The sequence below is a fragment of the Myodes glareolus genome, chromosome 24, assembly GCF_982192425.1.
Source record: "Myodes glareolus chromosome 24, mMyoGla1.1, whole genome shotgun sequence".
NCBI lineage: Eukaryota > Metazoa > Chordata > Mammalia > Rodentia > Cricetidae > Myodes > Myodes glareolus.
In genome coordinates this window covers 20,195,404-20,219,475 of record NC_142049.1, presented here as the reverse complement: position 1 = coordinate 20,219,475, position 24,072 = coordinate 20,195,404, and the positions used below count along the sequence as shown (strand labels likewise).

The 24,072-nt window shown below is 42.1% G+C and overlaps 1 protein-coding gene across 1 annotated transcript in view; it reads left to right on the top strand.

Annotated features, from left to right (window-relative positions):
- The window catches only part of Agbl1 (AGBL carboxypeptidase 1), a 723,788-nt gene that overhangs the window by 45,947 nt on the left and 653,769 nt on the right, over positions 1-24,072 (top strand). The window contains exon 4 of the mRNA XM_087901337.1: positions 17,423-17,460. Coding sequence (XP_087757463.1) covers positions 17,423-17,460 — 38 coding nt within the window. The remainder of the gene's footprint in view (positions 1-17,422; positions 17,461-24,072) is intronic.

Below are 24,072 nucleotides of genomic sequence, written 5' to 3'. Positions count from 1 at the left end.
CCTGATTCTATCATTTTTCTCCCTGTATATCTGTTTGGGTTTCCTGCTTTGCTATATTCTGCCCTGCTATTGACCAAAGCAGTTTCTTTATTCACCAATGGTAATAAAACATATTCACAGCATACAGAGGGGCATCCCACATCAGCCATGAGCCCAGGTTAGTTGATTCTGTGAGTTTTCTTTAGGTGTCCTTGATACCTGATTCTTCCAATCCTTTCCTCCCCTCTTCTGCAAGATTCCATAGCTCCACCTAATATTTGTCTGTAGGTCTGTAACTGTTACCATCAATTACTGGATGAAGCCTCCCTGAAGACTATTGGGCTAGGCACCAATCTATAAGTATAGCAGAATAGCGTTAGGCATTATTGCATTAACAGTTTCCCCCCATTTATGTTTGGTTCTATCCAAGGTCTCCGAGTCACTCAGTCTGTGGGTCCTGGTGCACCAGGCATTGTCAGGAGTGGTCTTACTATCCTGGCGTGGGTTTTAGGCTAGACTGGTCATTCGTTGGGCACTCCCTCAATCTCAAGGCAGCACTTCCCATAGAACAGACTGTAGGTCAACAGTTATGTGACTGGGTTGGTTTCCCCTCACTCCACTTAAAATCTTGCCTGGTCACAGGACTACATATCTGCCATTGCTGGAAGTCTTAGCTGGGGTCATTTCTGTAGATTCCTGAGAGTTTCCCTTGAGCCAGATTTTTGCCTGATCCCAAAACACCCACTTTCCAGTAGTCTCTTTTAGCACTCACCCTCTTTGCCCCTGCCCCCAACTTGATTGCTCATGTTCCCATTCCCACCCACCCACAGTCCAGTCCTGAAATTTCTTCTATTTCCCCTTCCCGTAGAGATCTGTGCATCTCCCATTGAACTTTCTTTGTTACCTAGTTTCTCTGGGGCTGTGGATTGTAGCATGGTTATCCTTTATTTTACAACCAGTGTCCACTTATAAGTGAATAAATACCATGTTTGTCTTCCTTTGTCTGGGTTATCTCACTCAGGATGATTTTTTTTTCTAGTACCATCCAATTGCCTTCAAGTTTCTTGATGTCTTAGTTTTAATATTCCATTGTGTATGTACCACATTTTATTTATCCATTCCTTAGATGAGGGCCATCTAGGTTGTTTTCAGGTTCTGGTTATTACAAATCAAACTTCCATGGACATATCTGGATAAGTGTCCATGTTGTATGATTGAGTATCCTTTGGGTATATGCCTAGAAGTTATAGTTGGGTCTTATGGCAGATTGATTCCAGTTTTTCTAGGAAACTGCCTCGCTGATTTCCCAAGTGACTGTAGAAGTTTGCACTCCCACCAGCAATGGAGGAATGTTCAGATAAGGGATATTTTTAAAAATGAAACCACAGAATATTGATGGACTTAATAATAGCATGTATGTAACATCACTAGGCAGCCACAGAATAATCATACTTAGGAAAATATTTTAATGTGTATAATAATATGAATGCATTTGATGATATGGATAAATGCAGATAGAGGTTCAAAAACACCCTGTATTGTACGATCAATTAATATCATGTACATATATCCACATAATCATCTACTTAGTCATCTGTCAATTACTGATCCACTTCATTCAGCTGTCTATTTAGAGTTGTTCTGGTATATTCCAAAATCAGATTTTAACTTTGTAATTGTTTCTTTCCCACAAATTTTAGTTCAACATATTTTTAATTTTTAATGTAATATGATCACTTTTTAAAAAGCTAAATAATTACTAATGAAAAATAACTTCTTGATCCATTAGTTACTTTGCTCACACCAGCCACTGGGGTGTGTGTGGAAGGAATCTTAAGACGCTTTCTCCCTAGATGTGATGCTTGACTGGCTCTTTAGAGATGTCACTTGTAGGAGTCGATTTGTCCCTTATGATTACCTAGCTTCTTCCAACATTCTTTTTCCAAGAGAGGGAATCAAAGGAGAGAATGCCAATGGATGTGACAGAGTGTGAGCATAGAAATGGAGGCCAAAGAACACAATTATAGAAATGGAGGACTGTGGTCAGCCATGTGGACATAGGGGCTATGATCTGTCATATGGACATGGGTACTGTGGTCTGTCATACAGACAGGGACTGTGGTCTGCCATATAGACATGGGGACTGTGGTCTGCCATATAGACTTGGGGACTGTGGTCTACCAGGTCAAGAACTTGGCATTCACAGCAGATCAGAAGGATGCCGTAGAACCTGGCTGGCATTTTCACAAATGAGCAGTTGTCACATGAGGGTGCCATTGCAACTCACTTACACCTTTTCTATTCTTCCTTCTTGTGCCCATTTGAGAAGACACTTCTTCTCCATTCCGAATGAGTTCTGATTTTGATCAATCTTGGGGTAGCTGAGACTCACATACAGACACAGAGTAATTGGGGACAGACTTCACAGGTCTCTCTGTCAGGGCTCTGGAAGACCCTTCTGGCATGGAGTAATGGGTAGACATTTGAATGAGAAACCCTATTTCTTGACCCCCTAAAGAGCACCAGGGTTCAGATTACAGGACTTGAAGCACTCCCAAATTTCCCCTGGCATGCTTATTTTAACCAGATTCCAAAGGTAGTTAAAAATCCCTTTAGTTTTGGAGTATTTGCTAAGCTTACTTTAACCAAGCTCCTATTGTAAACACAAAGGCGGCTTGTATTAAACAGTCATACTGATTATAAGTGTCTTTTTTTTCCCTGACTAGCCCACTGTGCCAAGGAGGATGCATGGAAGGGAACAACTGGAGTCAGCCTCCACAGGCTCCTTCTGCAAACGAGACTGCCAGGAATGGGTAGCAACCCCTGAGTCGCACATTCTCCTGTGAGAATTTGGCCCTGACACAGGTTCTCGATTTCCCCATTTATTATTTCTTCCTCTCACTCCCACTCACATCCCTTTTGGATAACACATTTTCTTCTTATCCTGCTCTGGGCTTTGCAGATGAGAACTAACCAGAAGGACATCTGCACTTTCTCAGCAAGCTCGTCATTTGGCTGGGTATCTTTATAATTAAGTTTCTCAAAAATCCTCTCTCTTCATATATCAGTTATTCCACTCCTTTAATCATCTTCCTCAGTGTTCTTCACGATTCTACTCATTTGTCAAGCTGTCTGGGTCTTGCTAAGATGGAGTGGCACGTGCTGATGGAGTTCTGCGTCTGCTTGACTATAACCTTGAAATCCTCGCTCCCATGGCTTTCCCTCCGCTTCCTGCTTGCTTTGCTGGATCACACCATTGTCTTCTCTGTCTGACTCTGAAGATCATTCAGTTTGATGTGCTTTTGGATTTCTGTGATGATGATGCCTTTTGAAGCATGGAGTTCTGGAAATTGATGCTATGTCTGCATTCATGCACCAGAACGTTTGACTCCCTGATTCACAGGCCAGTTACATTATTAATTAGCCTGTAACCTTAGTGGTGCCTAGCAAAGATGTTAACTCCTGGAATGGATTCCTGATTTCATGCTGAGTATGTAGGACAGGGAGCGGATATGTCAGCATACAGAGAGAGATACACAGACAGCTCTTTATTCTAACGGGAATGTCACAGTCTGAAAATTTACACTGTGGTGATTAAATCATGGTCCAAACCCCATCAAACTCAGCACAAAAGGAATAAGCTAGCAAGGCCTTAAGTAAAAGACATATATAAAGAAAGACACATATTTCTACAATTTGTCATTTATCTCTTTCTTCAGAACTTGATTCAAATATACAGTCTTTGACATGTTCTTGTCTACTTGTAGACATTATTTTATGAGGAGCATAAATTTTTTCTTTTATTATAGTCTCTCAGAGTGAGTGATTTACTTCATCAATTGATCTATGAGGGTTTTTTAATGCCTCATTGGCTCATATATTCATTCTTCCATCAAGCACTTATTGACAGCTTACTATAGGGATGTTATTGCATGAATATCACGTATGGAATGCTATAAGGGAGTCTCTGTTCTCAAAGGCTTTATTCATTAAGAGAAAAGGCAGATGTCAGTCAAGCATCCCATAGATTCTCATAGAAACACAGTGACGATCTCTGTCCCTTGAGAGGTCCTTTAGTGAAGGGCATATAGGTAGAGTGTTTTTCAGTTCTGTTTGGTTGAATGTACTTGTATTCCTTTGAGACCAAAGTAGATACACATGCATAGGTATACCCCTTGAGTTGCTCTGAAGGTAAGGTCATTTGGAAGTGTCTGTTTTTCAGGGGAATTCGAAGTTTCATTGACATGCAATGTGTCTTTAACACTGTTTAGCTCACCAGACTCAGGATTGTACTGATCAGCTTTCTAACATTATAAAGCAACACATGAAGTAACTAGCTTATAAACAAAAATATTTATGTGGTTCACAGTTCAGAAGCTCAGTTTCAATTTTATGGTGTGTGTGTGTGTGTGTGTGTGTGTGTGTGTATCAGAGGTCAACCTTGGGTGAAGGTTTTGAAAAAAAAGGTGTTTTCCATAGGCAATGACTGTCTTGCTATTTTGAGATAGGGTTTCTTACTATCCTGGGACTCTCCAAGTAGACTAGACTAGCTAGTTTACTAACCCCAGAGATCTACTGATCTCTGTCTCAGTGCTGGGATTTCAGGCATGTCGTATGTGTCTTTTATATGTGGATTCTGGGATTGAACTCGTATCCTTGTGACAAGCCCTTTACAGCTTCTTCTATCTCCCTAGGCCCTACCTAAATTTTGTTTTAAGCACTAGCATTTTATTGTTTGTTAGCCGAACTGCTTTCTTCTACTTAAGAAGATATTAAATCCCACCTTACTCCTTGTGCACAGACACACTGCATGCATGCATTATTTCTTCAATCATTCTGTGTGGGAAGTGTTATCTGAGCCAGTGTCCATACTTACCTGAATGGAAAAATCTGGGACTTTTGCTTTCCAGGACATTTTTGGCACTGCTAATCCAGACATGCAGGCATTATATTATGTATCAATTTGTCCTAAACAAGACTTATGGTTTTGAAGATCTCCGGACCATCAGCTCTTTGACCATAGGAGAATACATCTGGCTGATATTTCTCAAAGGGCACAGGTCAGGTCAGGTAACCAAATCCTTGATCAGCATTCTTTGGTTCCCTTGCATCACACGTCCTCAGGTCCTGTTCTTTAGGGGACCACGCTCTGCTTCTTCATTCATGATACTCTACTGTTATGGAAATTGTGACATTACTCAACAGCTGACTTGTTTCAATTTGGACTGATTCTCTTTTTAGCTACATGCATGCCTTGAATAGAGTAAATCTGACTAATGAATTTGTAGGCAGGATTTTGGCAACATGAAAGACTCTGGCCTCCCTAGAAAAGTTTTCAAAATTTGCCTAGTGTTTACAAGGAAAATTGCTTCTCATCATTTACGCCATTTGAATCTAATTTTATTTATCAACAAACATTCTACATATGTACAAAGCCCAGTCTTGTAAAGCCATCTAATCTGCAAACCCATTTAATCCTATCAGTGGGGTTGTTAAAATAAGCTGGGATGTTTCTAACATGCCTGGGAGTTTACTCACTGTCCTGTTGGCAAGAGCCAAGATGTTGCCATGTTTATCCTAGACGAGGGGTGGCCTTCATTTGAGGATTGCACTAATTTCCAAAGCAAAGACAACGCCACAAATCCAAATCCCACATGAGTGTTGCCAATTGTCACCCACATATCTCAGTTTGTTGACCCAGGTGTTTGCAGGTCCACAGGACTGGGAAAAATCTGTCAATTCAATATTTAAAAGAATTAAAAAGAATTTAATTATGTCCTTATTTTTAATGCCTTGTTTTGGCTTGAATTTATTTTAGGAGGGTGTGCATACACAGAGAGTCAAAGAAAAGGCGCCAACATCATTAAATTGATGGATCAGACACTTAATAAGTTTAATGAACTTTCTGTCCTGTTTTCAAAAATTGCAAGAAAATAGTTCTTTCCTAAGCTCACTAAATTTTTAGCACCTCATTTATCTCATCTATGGCACATATATGAGTCATTGGCAAATTATTAGATTTCGAACACCAAGGCTGAGATATTCCACATGTGTCATTATTTAACGGTGCTTATTTTGTAGCACTTTTAAGATTCATTAAATTATTTTTGCAGACTAATAGCCATCACATTTTTCACTTGTTCCCATAATGGTGTTGCTTAAAAAAATCATGGACTCATCTAACTAAAAAGATTTTTTTTAAATTCTCACCCAAACACTTTTACATTGTAAAAGCATATGATAATGGTATATTAAGTATAATTATACTAATAAATATCATGTTTGTTGAAGCAACTATTCAATGTTACAGCATGCATGAATACTTATATTTAATACTTCATATATTATCACTACCATACTCTGTCTACTGGGTTAATATAACTTTAATAATGCATAATAATAATTTAGAGTATCTAGGTCTAGAACACCAGACTTGTCGAGGGACCGTTCAAAACCTGGGAAAGATACTGAAGTTTGTTGTGATGCACCCAGCATGACAGATGTCTAATTCTCCCTCTTCTCAGCCTCTGCCACTTACAGAGTAAGAAATTCTTGTGTCCACACGTCTAAGAAAATGACCTCGGTTCAGATGTTAATGAAGAGATGTTATTGGAGTATCATTACAAAGACCAGAAGGTCTTTTAACGTAGATGCCACTAACAAGCACACCCCTAGACTATCCCCACCTCTTAGGCCACCTTGGGACTCTAAGTCATTCTTTCCATTGGTAAATATTGAAGTTGTATGTTACTTCAATCACTTAGGTCTGTCCTATCAGCTATTTCAATAGCATGTATGGAGTCAAAAGGATTAGATGTTACTTATTTTTGAGACCCTTTGAGGACAATGTATACAACACAGATGGAGACTGGACTTGTACACAATAACTCAACTCCATCACCACAGCCTGAGAAAGACAGTCCCATCAAGCCTAAGCCCTGCCTTAAGCAGAAGAGAGACACTGTCATGTGTCTTTATTTCCTGGCCTCTTCCATTTCATGTTTTTCCCCTCTCTTTCTTAATAAATTTCTTTTAAGGATGTCATTGTACCATAGAAATATCACTGTCCTAGAACCAGAGTATTCAGTTTGAGTATCAGAAAAAAAAGTATGCTGAAGAAACCTATACTTCTTTCTTCACAGGACAATGGGACCATCTTAGATTTGTTTTTTTTTTAAAAAAAAAAAACATTTAAAGGAAGCAGGTAAACATGTGTCACATTGGGAATTCTCTGAATTCCAGTGATTGCCAGACCATGGCCAAAGCCGAACAGACCCTTCTATTACATCAAAGGCTACATTTTGTGATTCTTAAACTAACAAAAATTCAATGTTTTTATTTGTTGCCATGTTTCTGAGAATTCAAGTAGAGAAGAAGCTGGCCTGTCATGTTGGAAAAAATGTATCTTCACTTGGCACTCCTGGAAGTTGTAAAGAATTTCAACTCAGATAAGCTACATAGTAATGCCAGGAGAAGGCTTCATGCTGAATTTCTAAAGGGTGATCAGACTGCATCTCTGTCCTGGAGCAACCTAAGTTTGCACAGGGGTTGAAAGAAAGTGCACAAAGAAGGACTTAATGACCCAGATGCTGAAAATGATCGACATATTTTAGGGTCAACATATTCTCAGGATTGTGAAGGCTATATTAGGTTTTGACAAAATTTAAAGAATGTCCTGGTTGGGGCTGGAGAGATGGCTCAGTGGTTAAGAGCACTGGCTGCTCTTCCAGAGGTTTTGAGTTCAATTTCTAGCACCCACATGGTGGCTCACAGCCATCTGTAACAAGATCTGGCGCCCTCTTCTGGCATGTGGGCATACATGGAAGCAGAATGTTATATACATAATAAATAAATAAATCTTAAAAAAACCAAAAAACAAACAAACAAACAAAGAATGTCCTGGTTGTGCTTTCAAAACTGTCACAGTGTGCTCGTCTAAAGGTCCATACACACACTCATCTTTGGTCAGATAACTTATAATGCACAGTTTAGATTTATTTCCACAAGATTAATTCCTAAAGTAATTGTTTCTGAGACAGAAACCTTCTGCTAACAAAGTACACCTTCTGTTATTATGACAGCAGTGTATCTCTCAAGTAGAAGAAACTGCTATTTCTGGGTGGTCAGATAGGACAAGGACTCTATAACTTGGACTTTAGTACATTTTACCTTATTTAGAACCATTTTGCTTTGTTGCAACAAGCTTCCTCTTCTCTGTTACATATGTCAACAGATTTCATCTACAATTCTTATTTTCAAAAACTTTGTTGAACTGATGATTACTCTTCCAGGCATGATTTCCCTCTTGCTGAGTGGGTCTGACATTCAGCTAGAGAGCTGTTGGTTACTGCCAAGGTTTGTGTGCCACTACTACTCCCTTAGCATTCTCATTCCATGCTGGTCATTAGTGTGGATTATAGGTGTGGCTGGGTAGGTCTTCTGCTTGCTTTGTTCCCTAGGAAGCTTGCGTGGAGCCATCTGGTATCACGAAAAATAGTCCTTGAGGAGGAAGTATGTTAGCTCAGTTCCAACTCAGGATCCTCTGGGCCCTGTCTCTAAAGTAAATGCTGTCTTCAGCACTAGGGACTTACCCTCTGCCTCTGGGGGATAATTAGGGGCAGCAAAAATAGGCTATGTCTTCTTGAAGTCTCTTAGGTAGCCTTGGCTAACAACTCAAAAGAGTTCTCTAACACCAGGTATTGTGGTTTTTGTTATATGATCATTCGCTCTTGGAAGGAGCACTGACAGCCCAGATTGGAAATTTTCATTTAAGCTATATAGATTTATTTGTACAATTCTGTGTGCATCTAATATTACTTTTTTCTTAATTATTGTTCATTTGTTCTTGTGCTAAATAACATTCTCTTGTATAGATGTGCCACAGTCTGTCTACTCACCTACTGAAAGACACTTTGATTGCCCTAGGTTCTTGCCATTACAAATGAAGCTGCTATAAACATCCATGTGCAGGGTTTTGTATAGATACAAGCTTTTAACTTGAGTAAACATTAAAGAATGCAATTATTGGGTTATATGGTATAGGTTTAGTTTGGCAATAAACTGTTTTCCTCCAAAATTCCTTTTCTCTTTTTAATATTTATTTATTTGCTTATTTATTTATTATGTATACAATATTCTGTCTGCGTGGATGCCTCCAGCCCAGAAGAGGGCACCAGACCTCATTATAGTTGGTTATGAGCATGTGGTTGCTGGGAATTGAACTCCAGACCTTTGGAAGAGCAGGCAATGCTCTTAACTGTTGAGTTCCAGCCCCCAAATTCCTTTTCTTTGTGGCACTTATGCCATAGGTTTCTAGATTGTCTCAGTTAGAGCTTCAGTGTTGTGAAGAGACATCGTGACCTTGAAACTTTTCTAAAGGAAAACATTTAATTGGGTTAATTTTCACTTCAAAGACTTGGGCTGTTATGGTCATGGCAGGAAGCATGGTGGCATGCAAGCAGGCAGACATGGTGCTAGAGAAGTAGCTGAGAGTTCTACATCTGGATTGGCAGGCAGCCTCTGAAATCTCAAAGCCCACCCCCCTGTGACGCACTTCCTCCAATCATGCCACACTTGCTTCAACAAGGTCACACCTCCAATAACGCCACTTCCTATGATGCTATACGGACTGTTTTCATTCAAACCACCACATAAGGTGATTTTCCTCCCTATGGAGGTACATTCAGATAGTAGGAAAGTGTTACATGCTGTTCAGTTATTTATTACCTACCCAAAGCATTTATTGAAGAATTTTCCATGTAGCATGCTTTATGATAACTGCTTAAATGTCAAAGATCGTAATACAGCTGATCTCCTCAGAATTTATCTAGACAAATGTAGAGATTCATGTAAAAATACACAATTCCCTTGTTACCAAAAATCTGCTGTAGTAAAGGAACTTAGAAGGCGGATGAGAAACCAGCAGAAAGTAACAAAGCTTGGACTGCAGGAGAGCAGAGGCTGGAATTTGACCTGGATGTTATAAAGTGGGTAGATGAGGGAATGGGATTATGGCAGATAGAAGAAACAAAGATGAAAGCAAGGATGACTTCCCAGAGCACCGCAGGACTCCTCGTTCCAGCCTGTGGAGCAATCCCAAGGCCATGGTACATGGAGCGGGATTTCAGGCAGTATACCACGCTTAACCATTCTTGGAGACACTATGGTCACAGTTGGACTTTCTTAGTAATAAATCCCATCTTTTTTTAAAATAAGTAAGATTGACATTTTTCCCTCTAAAGTCTCTCCTATTGTCTGATTTATGAAGACCTTGATTTCTACAAGGGAAAAACAGCTGAGTTACATAGAGGTGAGAGTTCTTTTGCCCACGCAGAACAGGCATCATTAAAAGACAAAGCATAACTCCCGTAGAGTTAGCTCTGAGCTTGACAATCAGCCAGGAGCAGTACAACACTGATTCTCCTATAGTCATTTAGCACACACTCTGTAAAAGTTTATCTTGCATATATATGCTTAATTATAGACTTTGCACATTATACATTTATATATACACATCATACATAGGATTATAGTTGCACATTAATGTATATCTTACTTTATGAATAATTTAAGGAAGCTGAAGCTGTTTACCTTAAGTGCTAATTTGAGAGTCACATTCCCAAGTAGGAAGATACTGTCCTCTGTGGGGGAGCCCATGACAATTTCAGCCTGCTCTTCCCTTCCCCCCAGACATTAGCTTTCTACTTCTGGTACTGGGAATTCTCACAAACGCTTGGCTGCCTCCATCCTGCTGCTGCTGCCTGCAGACTTGGAAGAAGTTCTAAACCATCTCTCCCGGGCAGTCTCTGCATATGAGAAGCCTGGAAGGGTGGGGCTCGTTCACTGCAGAGCTATACTCCAGGTCTCCATCTCAGACAGTAGCCATCCCCTGTCCCTCTCCCTGGTGTGTGTTATGTACCAAATCAGCCTGGGTTTGGGATTTCAGTTTCTGTTACAATTTATAATGATGGATGATGGGTTCCCACCAGCTGCCTTTGGCAGCATCTGGATAGAGTTGGATGTGTGAGTGTGTTTCTTTCTCTTTTCCATTCCAGAGAGAAATGGAAAAGCTCCATGCTGGGCACAGGGTCCGATTCAGCCTTGATACCATATGCTTAAGGTTTTTCTTTTCTCCCCCCATGCAGGATCCATCTCAGTTTTCATCCTTGGGTTCTACGGTTCCCTGAAAGTGATCAGTTGAAGCCATGTATTGCTTATTTTTCTTGGTCACCTGGCTCGTGTGTGTGTGTGTGTGTGTGTGTGTGTGTGTGTGTGTGTGTTCTACCATTCTATTTCTTCTCAAACTAGTCAGGGGGTTGGAATGTACCAGATGGCATTCTGGGTGTCTGTTCTCATGGCAATGTGTTCCGTTCCTATAAAGGACCTCCTGTTTTATCCAACTGTTATTTGACTTATTCCTATTTCATTTTATTCCTAGTTTTAATACCCCTGTCTTCGTCTGCTGGTTTAGCATGGTTCTGTGTCTGTGCAGGCTGTCCTTTCGTGTTGAGACAGGCTTCTTCCTGATGTTTATGTGATTCCTTTCATTTCTTCACATTCTGTTCAGGTCACCTTCTCACACAACTACCCTGGCTACGCTCTCCTCACTTGCAGTCCCCTCTTGCACAGATGGTCTCTTTACCCTGATCTTACCTTTGTTTTCTTTTTTTTAGATTTATTTATTTTATGTGTATGAGTGTTTTGCTTGCAGGCATGCCTATGTATTATGTGTGTGCCTGATGCCTTCGGAGGTCAGAAGAGGGTGTCAGATCCCTTGGAACTGGAGTTATAGGTGTCTGTGAGCCACTGTGGGGGTGCTAGGAAGCAAACTGGAGTCATCTGCAAGGTTAATGAGTGCTCTTGACCACTGAGCTATCTTCCCAGCCCTTGTTTTACTTTTTAAAATACCATGTATTACATTTGAGAAACTGAAGTTAGTGCACTGTATAAAAACACTACTATTTGCTATTTCTTTAACCAGCCCCCAACTTTGAATACAATATCTGTTCTTTCACTTTGTTCTGGTGTGTAGCTGATGCTCAGTAAAAACCTCTTCATCAGAACACATAAGATCTTCAAGACCTGCCTCCAGTGAAGTTCTCTGTCCTTGCCTCTGTGACTACCGCTGAATACCTAAGTCTCACGCTGTAGTGCAGTTGTTCTGTATAGCGTTGAGTCAAGTTAACTCAGCTCGGCAAGTTTGCTTCAGTGATGGAGATCGATGCTAAGACCTTGCCTCTGTCATCTGACCATAAACAGTAGCTCGTTTATGAAAGATAAAGAAGCTACAGAGAGTTGTTTTGGACACCTTCTGGAATGGTGTGGAAAGGCGAAGAAAGCTGAGGGCTTATGTTTAGAGTGAGGCAGAAGGAGACTTGTGCCTCAGTGTGCAGCTTGCAGGCTAGCTGCAGGGCCTTAGGTGGACTATGTATCCCGTACTGGGTAATGTCATCATCTGTCACGCCTGGGAAGTTCAAAAGTGATGTATGCTGATGAATATAGGACATGTAGCATTTGATACTTATAAAGTTTCCTTAAGTAGTGGGGACAATTATTAAAGTCTCTAGTAAATGGCTCTTAAAATTTATTTCAAAGCGGAGGAGTAAATCACATTGTTGCAACTCTGTGGCTCTTTTGTAAATGCTCGGCAGGGCAATATTTCTAAATCTGCCAACGGTTTAGCCTTAGCCTTTGCTAAGGGAGTGTGAGCATCCTCTGTGTCTCGAATCTTGAGTGGACTGTCCTGCACTGAAGAATGGGTGGAACAAAAGTCGTCACTCTGTCTTTGGGTGTTGTAGTTCTTTGGGTTAAAATGTTCTTCAGAAGTTTCCCAAATGACCCAGTCATTGGTAGGAACGTAGAGAAAGAGGGAAGATTTTCCCTTCCTTTCCACAAGACAGCCTGCTCAGCACTCAGGCACTGTGAGGTGGCAGTAAGGAATAATGAACTTCAGGAAAAATAATGTCCTCCCTGTCCTTTCATGGAATCCGTGGCTCTAACACAACGATGGCTGCTAGGTGTCCACATTCGGAAGGAGGCAGTATGGTATCCCAAAGACACAAAATGGGGCTCCAATTCACTTGCCCAATGCAGTGGGCTTGGTTTCTCCAATAGGAAGTAACTGAACTTTCTTATTTATTTAAGCTCAATTGCCTTATATCTGACATTTGCTTGTTTTGAGGTGGAGTCTCACTGTGTAGCTTAGTCTGTCCTAGAACTCACAACCTTCCTATTTCAGCCTCTCAAATGCTGCCATTACAAGGCTATTCTACCACAGCCAACCAAATGTTCTCTTTTGGTTGGTATAGGCATCTGGTGATCAAAGTAGTTATCTCAGTTCTGCTGAGTGTTATTGTATCTCATGTCACACCCAGACAGATCAGGAGACCCTTGCTCCAGCAGTAGACCATTGCTACACATCTGTAGTGACTAGATGGAAAGCAAAGTGCCTCTCGGTAGCATTCATGCAGTGACCGGCGTTCCATATACCAGGAACCACTGGAATATCAAATGTTTTCAGTCATGATTAGTTTATTCTAGATATTTGTTATTTAAATCTTACACAGTCATTACACCCTAAACATCTTCACTACTTCTGTTTAGAAGCAAAACATTTGTATTACCTTCCCAGCACTCTCTCTCTCTCTCTCTCTCTCTCTCTCTCTCTCTCTCTCTCTCTCTCTCACACACACACACACACACACACACACACACATACACAGAGAAGCTAAAAGTTTCTCAGGTCATTAATAGATTACATTCTGCTCCAATATATTTTATTACAAATCTAAGAAATTAAAAAAAAAACATAAACTGATTTTTAAAACCAACCACCCAGCCACAGATTGAGGTTTGAGAAAGCATCGGACCTAAGCCATCTAGTAACTTTTATTTTCTAAGCTAAATAGCTCCCCCACCCCACCCCTGTTCCCTGCCCAGTTCCCACTCCACCACCTTCCCTGTTGCGCATTCTCTCACCCCTAGGGGTCTCCTTCCTTGAGTGTTGTTGACTTTTTTTTTTTTTTTTTCCTAACCCTCTGCTCTGCTTTTGGTTAAATTTTCTTGAAGTTATCCATTCTGAAGGCTGCAAATACTGTAGTTCTTGTAGAAATTAGTAAGTAAACATTCCCACCTCTAAGTGCCCTCCGGAATTGCAGCTGGATGCTCGCGGCACTACACTAACTAGTTTCAGGTGGCGTTCACACCGAGTATCGTGAGCTCAGTTTGTCCTAAATGAAAGCTGTTGTTTTCTCTAAACGATATGACTGTCCTTCCTAGTCACCTAGTGGCTTTCTTATGCTTAGATTTATCTGGGCAAGTATTGCAGGCAGTCCCTCAGCTCCTTCCTTTCCTTTTGTATTCTGTAACTCTGGTTCGTAAATGATAATGTTCATCTTAGTTTTCCATCACTGACATCATACTTTTTAATTAAAAGCAAATGGACAATGTGTCATTATTTAAAGGACTTGAATTCTTTATACTACCAGATTTTGGCCTTATGTATGCCCTCCATCATTTTCCCTAAGTGTGCCCTTTGTGAGACTAACTAAATGTAGATTCCCAAACCGTGACCTGTAAAGCAATAAATCCTCCCGTGTGCCCCAGGAATCAGCTTCAATTGGACTGAGACACTGACCATGTTATATAATGTCACCGTTGGGATCATATTTATTTGCTATACTGTCATGCTATTTGATACTGTCTGGAGAATTAAGATCTGGAGTCATTGCTAATGTCCCTGTCAACAACCAAAGAATGACCAAGCCCATTGATTCATGGTCAAGCATTGATTACCATTCTTTCATGTATACACAAGGGTTTGTTAACATGGGATTCTGATCCATCAGCTCAGGGAACAGGGCTGAGAGTCTATGCTTCTGTTAGACTCCCAACAAATGTGAGGCTGCTGGTCAAGACTCTCATGTTGAGGAGCAGGACCCTAATTTTCTTCTAGCCCTCCCTACCTCCTCACCTCTACTCTGCCCCCAGAACCTATTGTCTCGTGTCTTTTCCCACAGTGAAAGGGTTCTGCAAATCAGTCACACCCAGTTGCTTGATCCTGCACACCTGGCCAGTGAGCTGAGGCTAGGTTGGGTGCCTTGCTTTAATATTCATCATATTTTCCTGATCCCACACTTTTGTTCTCCTCCTCCCCTCTCACCTGCTTTGCATTTTCCGTCTTGCTGTGTAATGTCATCTGCTGTGTTATGCAGCAAGATAGCATAATTTAGTAACAGGAACTTGTTGGGCCCATACTCTTAGATTTACCAGACTCTGATACAATGAGCTGAATAAACCTCTGCTCACTCTAAGTTATAAAGTCTCATGTATTTTGTCATAGGAACAGAAAATAGATCAAGATATATACAGAGGAAAACACTGGCTTAGAGAGCACCACAACTTGAATCTTGGGGGAATGCTGTTTGTTCTTTTTCAGAATTGATATAGTATATACTCACTCATACGTGGTTTCTAGACATTAAGCAAAGAAAAATGAACCAATAGTCCACAACCCCAGAGACCCTAGACACCAAAGAAAACTCTAAGAGAGACAAACATGAATCTACATAGGAAGGAGAAAAAGACAAGATCTCCTGAGTAAATTGGGAGTGTGGGGGTCACAGGATAGGGTAGAAGGGCGGAAAATGGAGGGGAGCAGAGAAAAATATATAGCTCAATAAAAAATAATGATAAAAATAGATATAGTACATATGATCCTTGTGACTTATGTTAAGGCCTATCAAGCATTGATGTGTTCCCATCACCTCTGAAGATGGGGGAAATGGGCCCTAGGGATTAGAATGTCCTTCCTAGGTTACACACACACTCCTGTGCCCCAAACAGGACTTCTTTCCTCCACCTGTCCTACAGAATCTCCTGTTGGTTAATTTCTTACCTCACCGTGATCTTGGCAGTCTGTTCTCTGATACTGAAAGCAGAGTCAGCAGTATTAAGAGGAGAAATGAATGAGAAAACATGAGACTACAATAGAAACAAAGCCTTTGAGAGACAGGTGCATCTCCTATCTCCAGGACTCCTGCAACAGCGATTGCAGCCCCAGTGCAAACTCACAGCAGAGACATCACTCAACTCAGTGAAACTGGTCCAGAAAAGTCACAAGACAGTGGGGCCAGATTCCGCTGGGAGACTGCCCCATTGTCTCTCATAGCCATCTTTTTTTCCCCCTTATCAACTTTGGCTTCTGCAACCCTACTTTTAACAGCTCCATGGAGATTGGCAAAATCCAGGTGCTACAGAACAGAGGACCTATGCTGGGATGGCACAGAAAGGGAATGGGAAGATGTGGAAGTAGCTCAGTATTGAGAGGAAAGTGTAGAGCAGTCGGATGAACCTCCCCCAAATAGATGAGGAGAGAAGTGGAGCGTGTAAGTCTGAAGGCAGGAGAAGTTTGAGACTATCCCCCCAGCAAGGCACCTACCCCACTGGATCACCAGCTTGGAGGATAGGGACCACATCAATGTATCCTCTAAACCCATTATTAGAGGTCCTCAGGTGCATGTGAGGATTTGTTAGGTTAGGATTCTAATTCAAGAGGTCAGGGGTCAGTTGGAGAGTCTCCATTTCTCTTTGGGTCTCAGCAAATGTGAGGTTGTAGGTATTGACCCACACCCTGAGCATCATGGGTGATAAAATCTCCTGGAACCCTACCCTCATTATCTCATGTAGTTTCAATCACTCCTCCATCGCCTCACATTCAAATGTCATGGGTGTAGGAATAAAGTCTCCAGTAAATAAGCTTTGGGAGATGCATTCAAAGGATAGCAGCGGAGTTTTGTGTATTCTCTGGTTTTGGAAACAAACTGAAGGGTCACTAAGAAGCAGAACCAGAAGTGTTTTATTCACCTCGAGTTTTTGCTGCAAAGGTTTTGAAATTCTTTTGCGGGCAAAAGCAATGGTCTTCCATCCTAAGGAAACAGCTTCTCCTTCAGATATGTGCATGTTTCCCAGTGTGTCCCCAGAGGCATGAGTGGTTCAGGAAGTTTGCACTGAATTGCTTTGTTTCCCGTGCCTCCTCACTTCTTTCCTCCCAATCAACTTCCAGAGTCTTCACGTTTTCAGGTACAAATCAGGAAACTGACAAGTACACAGGCTAGTACAAGCAGCGGTTAATAAAAACAAAAAACAAAAGAAGAACACTGTGCAAAGAAGTTGGTGGGAGGTGGGAAGCAATAGGGGGGAGGAAGGATATTTTCAGCAGCAGAGGGGACCTCTGAGACCCATTTGGAAGACAGACACCTCACTTAATGTGATTTCTACATTTATGCCTCTTTAATGGTCAGTAGAGATCAATAGACTGCCTTCTACGTGGTTAATAATGAGTCTGATAGGTGGCGGCAAATGAACACGCTACCTATGGGGTCCGTGGGCTAACAGAAAGAGAGCATTGAACATTGACTTTTCACTTTTCTTTCTCTCTCCCCAGGGCAGCCACTGAAGTTCTGGCGGCATTGCTGAAATCCAGTAAGCATCCTTTTAAAAGAGGGGTTATCTCTTCCCATTTTTGTTTTTGTGAAAGTGACTCTTTTGTTCCATGGCTCCATTCTGACCTGTGAAGAAATAGGGAGCTGGGTGCCACGTCTATTGGAGAAAGAAGAGAATATAGTTGCTGTGGGGAAGAGAGTGGCACTACCTCCACGTGGACATGTCCACTTATAACATATGACCATTAGTGTTGAGTGTCACGTTGACTGACTCTGGAACACCTAAAGGAAAGGTCTCTTGGCATGCTGATGAGGGATTATCATAACTGAATGAATTGAGGTGGGGAGATCTGACCAATATGGGTGCCACCATTACTAGGAGAGATCGTTCACTGCTCTCTGCTTCCTGGCTGTGGCTGTGACATGGTCCGGGCTTCAAGCTCCTGGTGCCTTGATTTCTCTGCCATAGTGAGCTGTTCCTTGAACTGTGAGCCAAGATAAACCTTTTCTCCCTTGAGTTGCTTCTGTCTGAGTATTTTATCACAACAAGAAAAGTAGCTAAGACAAAGACAGCTTTCCCAATAAGGGAAGTTAGTTGTCTACGGCCACTCTGGGGACTCTTCAATTTCTTCAGACATAGGAAGCAGCCCTTCGGTATTACTAAATAAATCCCCGCCCGTGGGGCTGTCCAGTAGAAGGAAAGACTATGGGTATGTAGCAGATTCTTGTAGTTGGTTTTTAACTTAGCTCATGACTGTATGTGCTTGGGCAGATAGGGTGATGGGAATCACTTGGACAATGTAGATATTGCTATGTTTCTTTCTTTCTTTCTTTTTATTAAAAAGTTACTTCTTTCCTCAGCTATGTGAGTGATGGAAAAGAAAAGCTTGGAGGGTCTGAATTATTGTGAGATTTCTTCTTTTTTTTTGCCTCATAGCCTTAGCCTAATTACATTGGGAGTCAATTTCATGTGTGCAATATAATAGACGATATGATGCACTTGGGAGTGAAATCTTGGCTTAATGTTTTTATTCTTCCCCTCCTTACTGCTTCATCTGTTTTAATTTGGCACCTTGGAAACCAGCTTCTTCAATAGTGATATTTGTTTCTCTATAGGGAGCCCGGGGCCTGTGGGTAATAGGTGAACTTTAATAAAACTTATAAATAAATAAATAAAATAAAAACATTCTTTCTCCACCAACCATACATCTCTGTCAACCAGAAGTATGGAGAGAAAGCCAACGCACATGCTGTTTCCTTTTATAGACTGGAGAGAGAAAAAAAAATGAATCTTGAATTCATTTGGTTGATTGGAACTTCATACTGCGTCCAAGCCTGCCCACAAACACAGCTTTGAAACATGCGGTAGACTAAAGACAGTGAGAGCAGACTGGGGAGGGGAGAGAGGGAGTCTGTGGAGTTCCTAAGATGGAAAGATGTTGCTTGTGGTTTCTAGGGAGGGGCACTGGCTCTTTAGAGCGGAATTAGTACAAGTTTAATGTCTTGATTCTCATGATGGCCCTTGTTGTCATTCTCTGCTTTAACACATTGTGTCTGACGTAGTGGGGTTAGAGATGTGAAGGAGAGGAACATTGCCCATTGGGCTAACCGATGAATACGCTAGCTTTCTTCTGAGTCCTCCCAGCCCAGCTTTGGCAACAGAAAACGTGATGCTCCCTTGGAAGGGAGCCATGAGTGCTAAGCAGGGCCATCTCACCTCCAATGTACGGACCCATTTAGCCCTTCAGCTTGAAGTTAGGGACCCTTTCATAATATGTACCTGTGATATGAAAAATTGGAAATTAATCTCTCATTCCTCAGCTTCAGTGATAAAGATCATGGTATCTTGAACTAGGAGCAGACCATAGTATGTATAAATATGAACGGACTCGGTTATACACTGCGGCTAGGTTTTCTGCACACTGGCTGCGCTTAACAAGTTGAGCTGCAGTGGCGTGGGGCTTTCTACCTTACGGTCTTCTTTTAGAGCCGTGGTCTTCAGCCTTCCTAACAATGTGACCCTTCCCTGCAGTTCCTCATGCTGTGCTGACCCCCCAACCATAAAATTACTTCCTTGGTACTTCACACCTGTTTTTGCTACTGTCACAAATCGTAACGTATCTGTGTTTCCCGGGTGGTCTTCGGCGGCCCCTGTGAAAGGATTGTTCAGTCCCCAAGAGGGGGTCACAACCCTCAAACTGAGAACTACTGTTTTAGAGGCTGGCTCTGATTCATGTCCCCTGCAGGATCTTCCTTCCACCACCGGCGAGGCGCTGCTGCTCTCCGCTCCCGTAGGGCGTTCCTGCCTCAGCGCTGACGTCACTATACCGAAGTTGCTTTTGTCCTTGTCTCTCAGCAGAAGCTGTTAAGGGACAGGGGTCACCTACACTGATCCATGTGTTTCTTGTAAGCAACACAACAAAGCTGAAAGTACATATGTGTTGATCACAGTTAATTGAATGATTTGTGACATTTACCGGCACGAAATAGTGCGATTGCTCCCTATAACCTAAATTCAACAGTCTATGCCTAGAACCAATGGTCTTAGCATTTGTACTTCTAATCTCTATTTACTTTACTAATAGACTGTTAGGGAACCGAAAGCCTGCTGTCTTCCACATATAAGGCAGGCTTTCCTGTCCCGTTAGGAAGATACATGGGGTTATCTGCTAATTCTGCTGAGCTGTCCACATAAGTCTGTGGGTCTTTGGTTATTTGTACCGTGAGACCAGAGGCTCTCTGATATTCTCCTCCCACGAAATACGCAGCCTCCATTTCTATCAGACTCTCATCCTTGGCACCACTGGCACGTGGGATTCAATATTTCTTGTTAGGATCTGTCCTATGCGTTGCGGGCTATTTAGCAACACCCCTGATCTCTATGTATGAGCACCTGGGATTGTGTTTAGATGTAACCACCCACCCACCCAGGGGGAAGTCAAAGCTGCCCTCTTTAGAGAGCCACCAGCACCTGTTGGTACACACATGAGCTGAAATCTACCAAAAGTTTCAAAGGCTCCTTCCCTAGATACCTCTCCTGGCACTTCATAAACATTTTCATCTTTCATAATTGATCTACGATTCCCCAGCACCAGGCATCATTCCTGTGCATTCATAAGTGGTAAGAACCCAGAAGGGAGACCATTATTATGAACATTCACAAATTACTTGGAGGAGAACCTGCTGAGGAAGATTCTGAAAGCATTGGATTAAGGAGAGCAGGTAGGTTTCATTGTAAGGGGCAACTCTCATGCGTGGGTATACATGAGCGCAGCACAAACGTAAGCTGCCCTTAGATGGAAAAGTTGGGCCATGAGTTTAAGGAGCACTCACAGCCTACCAAACAGTTACCATCAGTGGTCTAACTGAAGTATACGTGGCATTGCATATCTGGACTTCGCTGACACCAATGTAGGTAGGCTGGAGTTTCTTCAGGACTTTGGATGCCTTGAATGTTCCTAGTTACTTTATGATGTCTACATGTCATGTGTAACTAAACCTTAACATGGAATGCCTTTTTGCTTGGTTTGCAGAGTGAGTTCCTATCAGTTAAACTTCAGTGCAGGGAAGTCAGATTCTGTCTAAAATTCAAATTGCACGTGACACATCTCTCCTGGAAGGCTCGTCCCACTTTAATCTATAAAAGACATGCTTCTCTTAGGTGTCAGCTCTTCTGGCATTGATGTTTACTTGTCGGTGAGTATAGAAGTTGGCAGTTGTAGTAGATCTCAGTAACTGCATCAGAAACAGAGGACATTGCCCTGTCTAAATAAAACTAGAACAAAACGTTTACTGGTCGGGGGGAGTCGGTGTTCCTACGACAGGCAATGCTAGGAGAGGCTTGGGAAGCTGAGGTCACCAAGCCACTATTTATTTGTGGCTGAATGGAGTTGATCACCACGAGTGGCAGAAAAAGCAGAATTAGAGTTTCAGCAGGTGTGGGCCCTGCCCACAGCAAGGTCACAGGGAAAGAAAAGAACTTTGGATTACACTAGCGAGAGTTTACTATTTTTCTTTGGCTCTCTCTCCCGTGGCTGCGGGAAAGGCCAGCACAGGAGATGTGGAAGAGAAAGGAAGCATAAGATGTCTCAAATCTCTTTCAATTCCTAGGCAGGCAAATGTTGCTCAGAAGTCAGGCCGCTTGCCCAGTCGTTGCAGCCATCTGACACCAAAAAATGAAAAAAAGTCATTGTGTATTCAAGAGTCCATTTGTTTCTGCCTTTTAGATTAGAACGGCCTGATCTAAATTCCACATTGTTGTTCCTCAAATCAGGTCCTCTCTATGCTCACGCATGCACAAATTCTCCACCAAATGCTCCTGTGCCCAGAACTTGCCTTTTTGTGTTTTATTCTATCCAAAAGCACTTAGCTTTTTATTATCAAAATTTAATAAAGCCTTGATTAAGAAATCACACTACTTCAATTGCTTGTGTTGCTTTTCTCTAACAAGCCAAAACAACATCTTGTGCGCTCTCTCTCTCTCTCTCTCTCTCTCTATCTCTCTCTCTCCCTCCTTTTCTCCCTCCCTCCACCATGCTTTTGCTTCTCTCACGTCTCTCTCTGCCCTTCTTCCTCTCTTTCTTATTATATCTCTTAATATCATTGTCCCCACAGTCCCTCCCTCTTTATTTTTCTTTCTTAGCCTCCTTTGTGCACACATTAACCATGAATGCATTTATGAACAATTGTGAGCCTGGAAGCAGCCCTTGAATGAGGGGCAGCGACAGGATTATCATTGATTTGTGCTCACCCCAGGGATGAATCTTCCAAAAATGTCTTGGCATTAACCTTGCTGCCCAGATTTAAAGGTCATATAATCTTGACACAAGAAAACCTCTTCTGTCCAGTTCAGGCCCTAAATCTTACTAAGGGACCGAAGAGTCTACTTCATATTTCCATCTCTCCTCCTTAGGAATTAGCAATCAGAAGACTCTGGAAGTTTGCAGAAGTTAGGGAATGGGAGGAGGCTAGAGAAGTTAGCAGAGAAAGAAATGCAGAGAAAGGAGAAGGGAGGGGAATATACAAGAGGGCTAATGGGAAGTTTGGCAGGAAGATGAGACTTCACAGACAGCCCTTCCTAGTTAATGTTCTGTCTGTCTGGTTCACAGCGGATAGCCTGCAGCAGAGTTACCGCAAAGAATAGGAAAGAAGGAAGGAAGGAAGGAAGGAAGGAAGGAAGGAAGGAAGGAAGGAAGGAAAGAAAGAAGGGCAAACTTCGTAAATACAGAGAGGCCTAGCATGGCCAGACAGCCTCGTGCTTACAATGAACGCTTGCTGTAGCCTGCCGGCCAGCAGTGCAGATGCTGGAGGACTCACTGGCCAGATGTTTACCCTACAGCAAAATGCCCAAGATGGGCCAGTTTCATGATTTGCCAAAGATGCTAGGAGTGCTGGCATCTCTTCAGAATGGACGAGTGTTTGAAGATGGTTGATGTTGTAGCCTCCTTGGTCTGGTGGCCATACACAAGTACCAGCAGTTGGTACACCCTTTGTTGAACTCATGGGCTTATCCCGTCTTGCATGTAGCATGTGGCCTTCCCTCCGTGAGCGGTGGCCTGTCTTAACAGACCTGCTCTCCAGATTGCTCATTCTGCTTCCTGTGCTAGTTTCCTAATGAGACTAAAGATGGCCTGGCTGTCACAGCTGTAAAATCTTGAATTTTCCTTGTAGATTTTCAAACATTTGTTCTTTATTCTCTGCCTGCCTGTCTGTCTGTCTGTCTGTCTGTCTGTCTGTCTCTCTCTCTCTCTCTCTCTCTCTCTCTCTCTCTCTCTCTCTCTCTCTCTGTGTGTGTGTGTGTGTGTGTGTGTGTGTGTGTACATACAGGTACAGTTGTGTGGGTTCACTTGTATCTTCAGGCTGGAGATGACCTTCAGAAGCTGTTCCTCAATCACTTTTCATCTTGTTTTCTGAAAGGATCTCTTACTCAACCTGATGCTTGCCCAGTAGGTGAGGTAGCTGGCTGGTGAGCCCCAGGGATCTGTTTGTCTCCAACAAACATCCAGGATCTGGATGGCAAGCGTGTTCATGATCTCATATTTGGTATTTCTGTCTGCCTTCAGGGGGTTGAGTTGGACTTAGGACCTCATGCCTCACAATGAGTACTCTATAAACCAACTCATCTATCTTCTGAACCCAATCAGGTATTTTTTGATTAATTTATGGCCATGTCTGTATTTATCACACACAGTATGAAGTGGAATGTGGCACACAGTGGGATGGCTGAACAGAGTGATCTAGTTTTTCCTTTTTATTTCCTTCCCTTTCTCTACTTCTCTTTCTCTCTTTCTTTTTTTCTTTGAAACACAGTCTCCCTCCTTGAGAGTAGGCTGGCCTAGATCTTACTGTGTGTCTAGGCTGAACTTGAACTCATGGTCCACAGACCCCAGCCTCTTAGTGTTGAGATAGTAGGCATTGCCCACCATGCCTTGTCAAACAAGTGCATTTGCTGAGTGAAGAACTTAGCCATGTCAATCTAGTTCGCATGGTTCCCCTGCAAGATAATTGGGGGACATTGTTAGAAACATATGGCTCCAGAACGCCCTGGAAACTCTTGATTTTCCTTGTCCCTCTCATCCCCGTGGAGGAAATCTGAGGAGTGAGCAGAAGAGGTGAGCTCTGTGGAGCTCTGACAGTCAACACTCATGGCTCT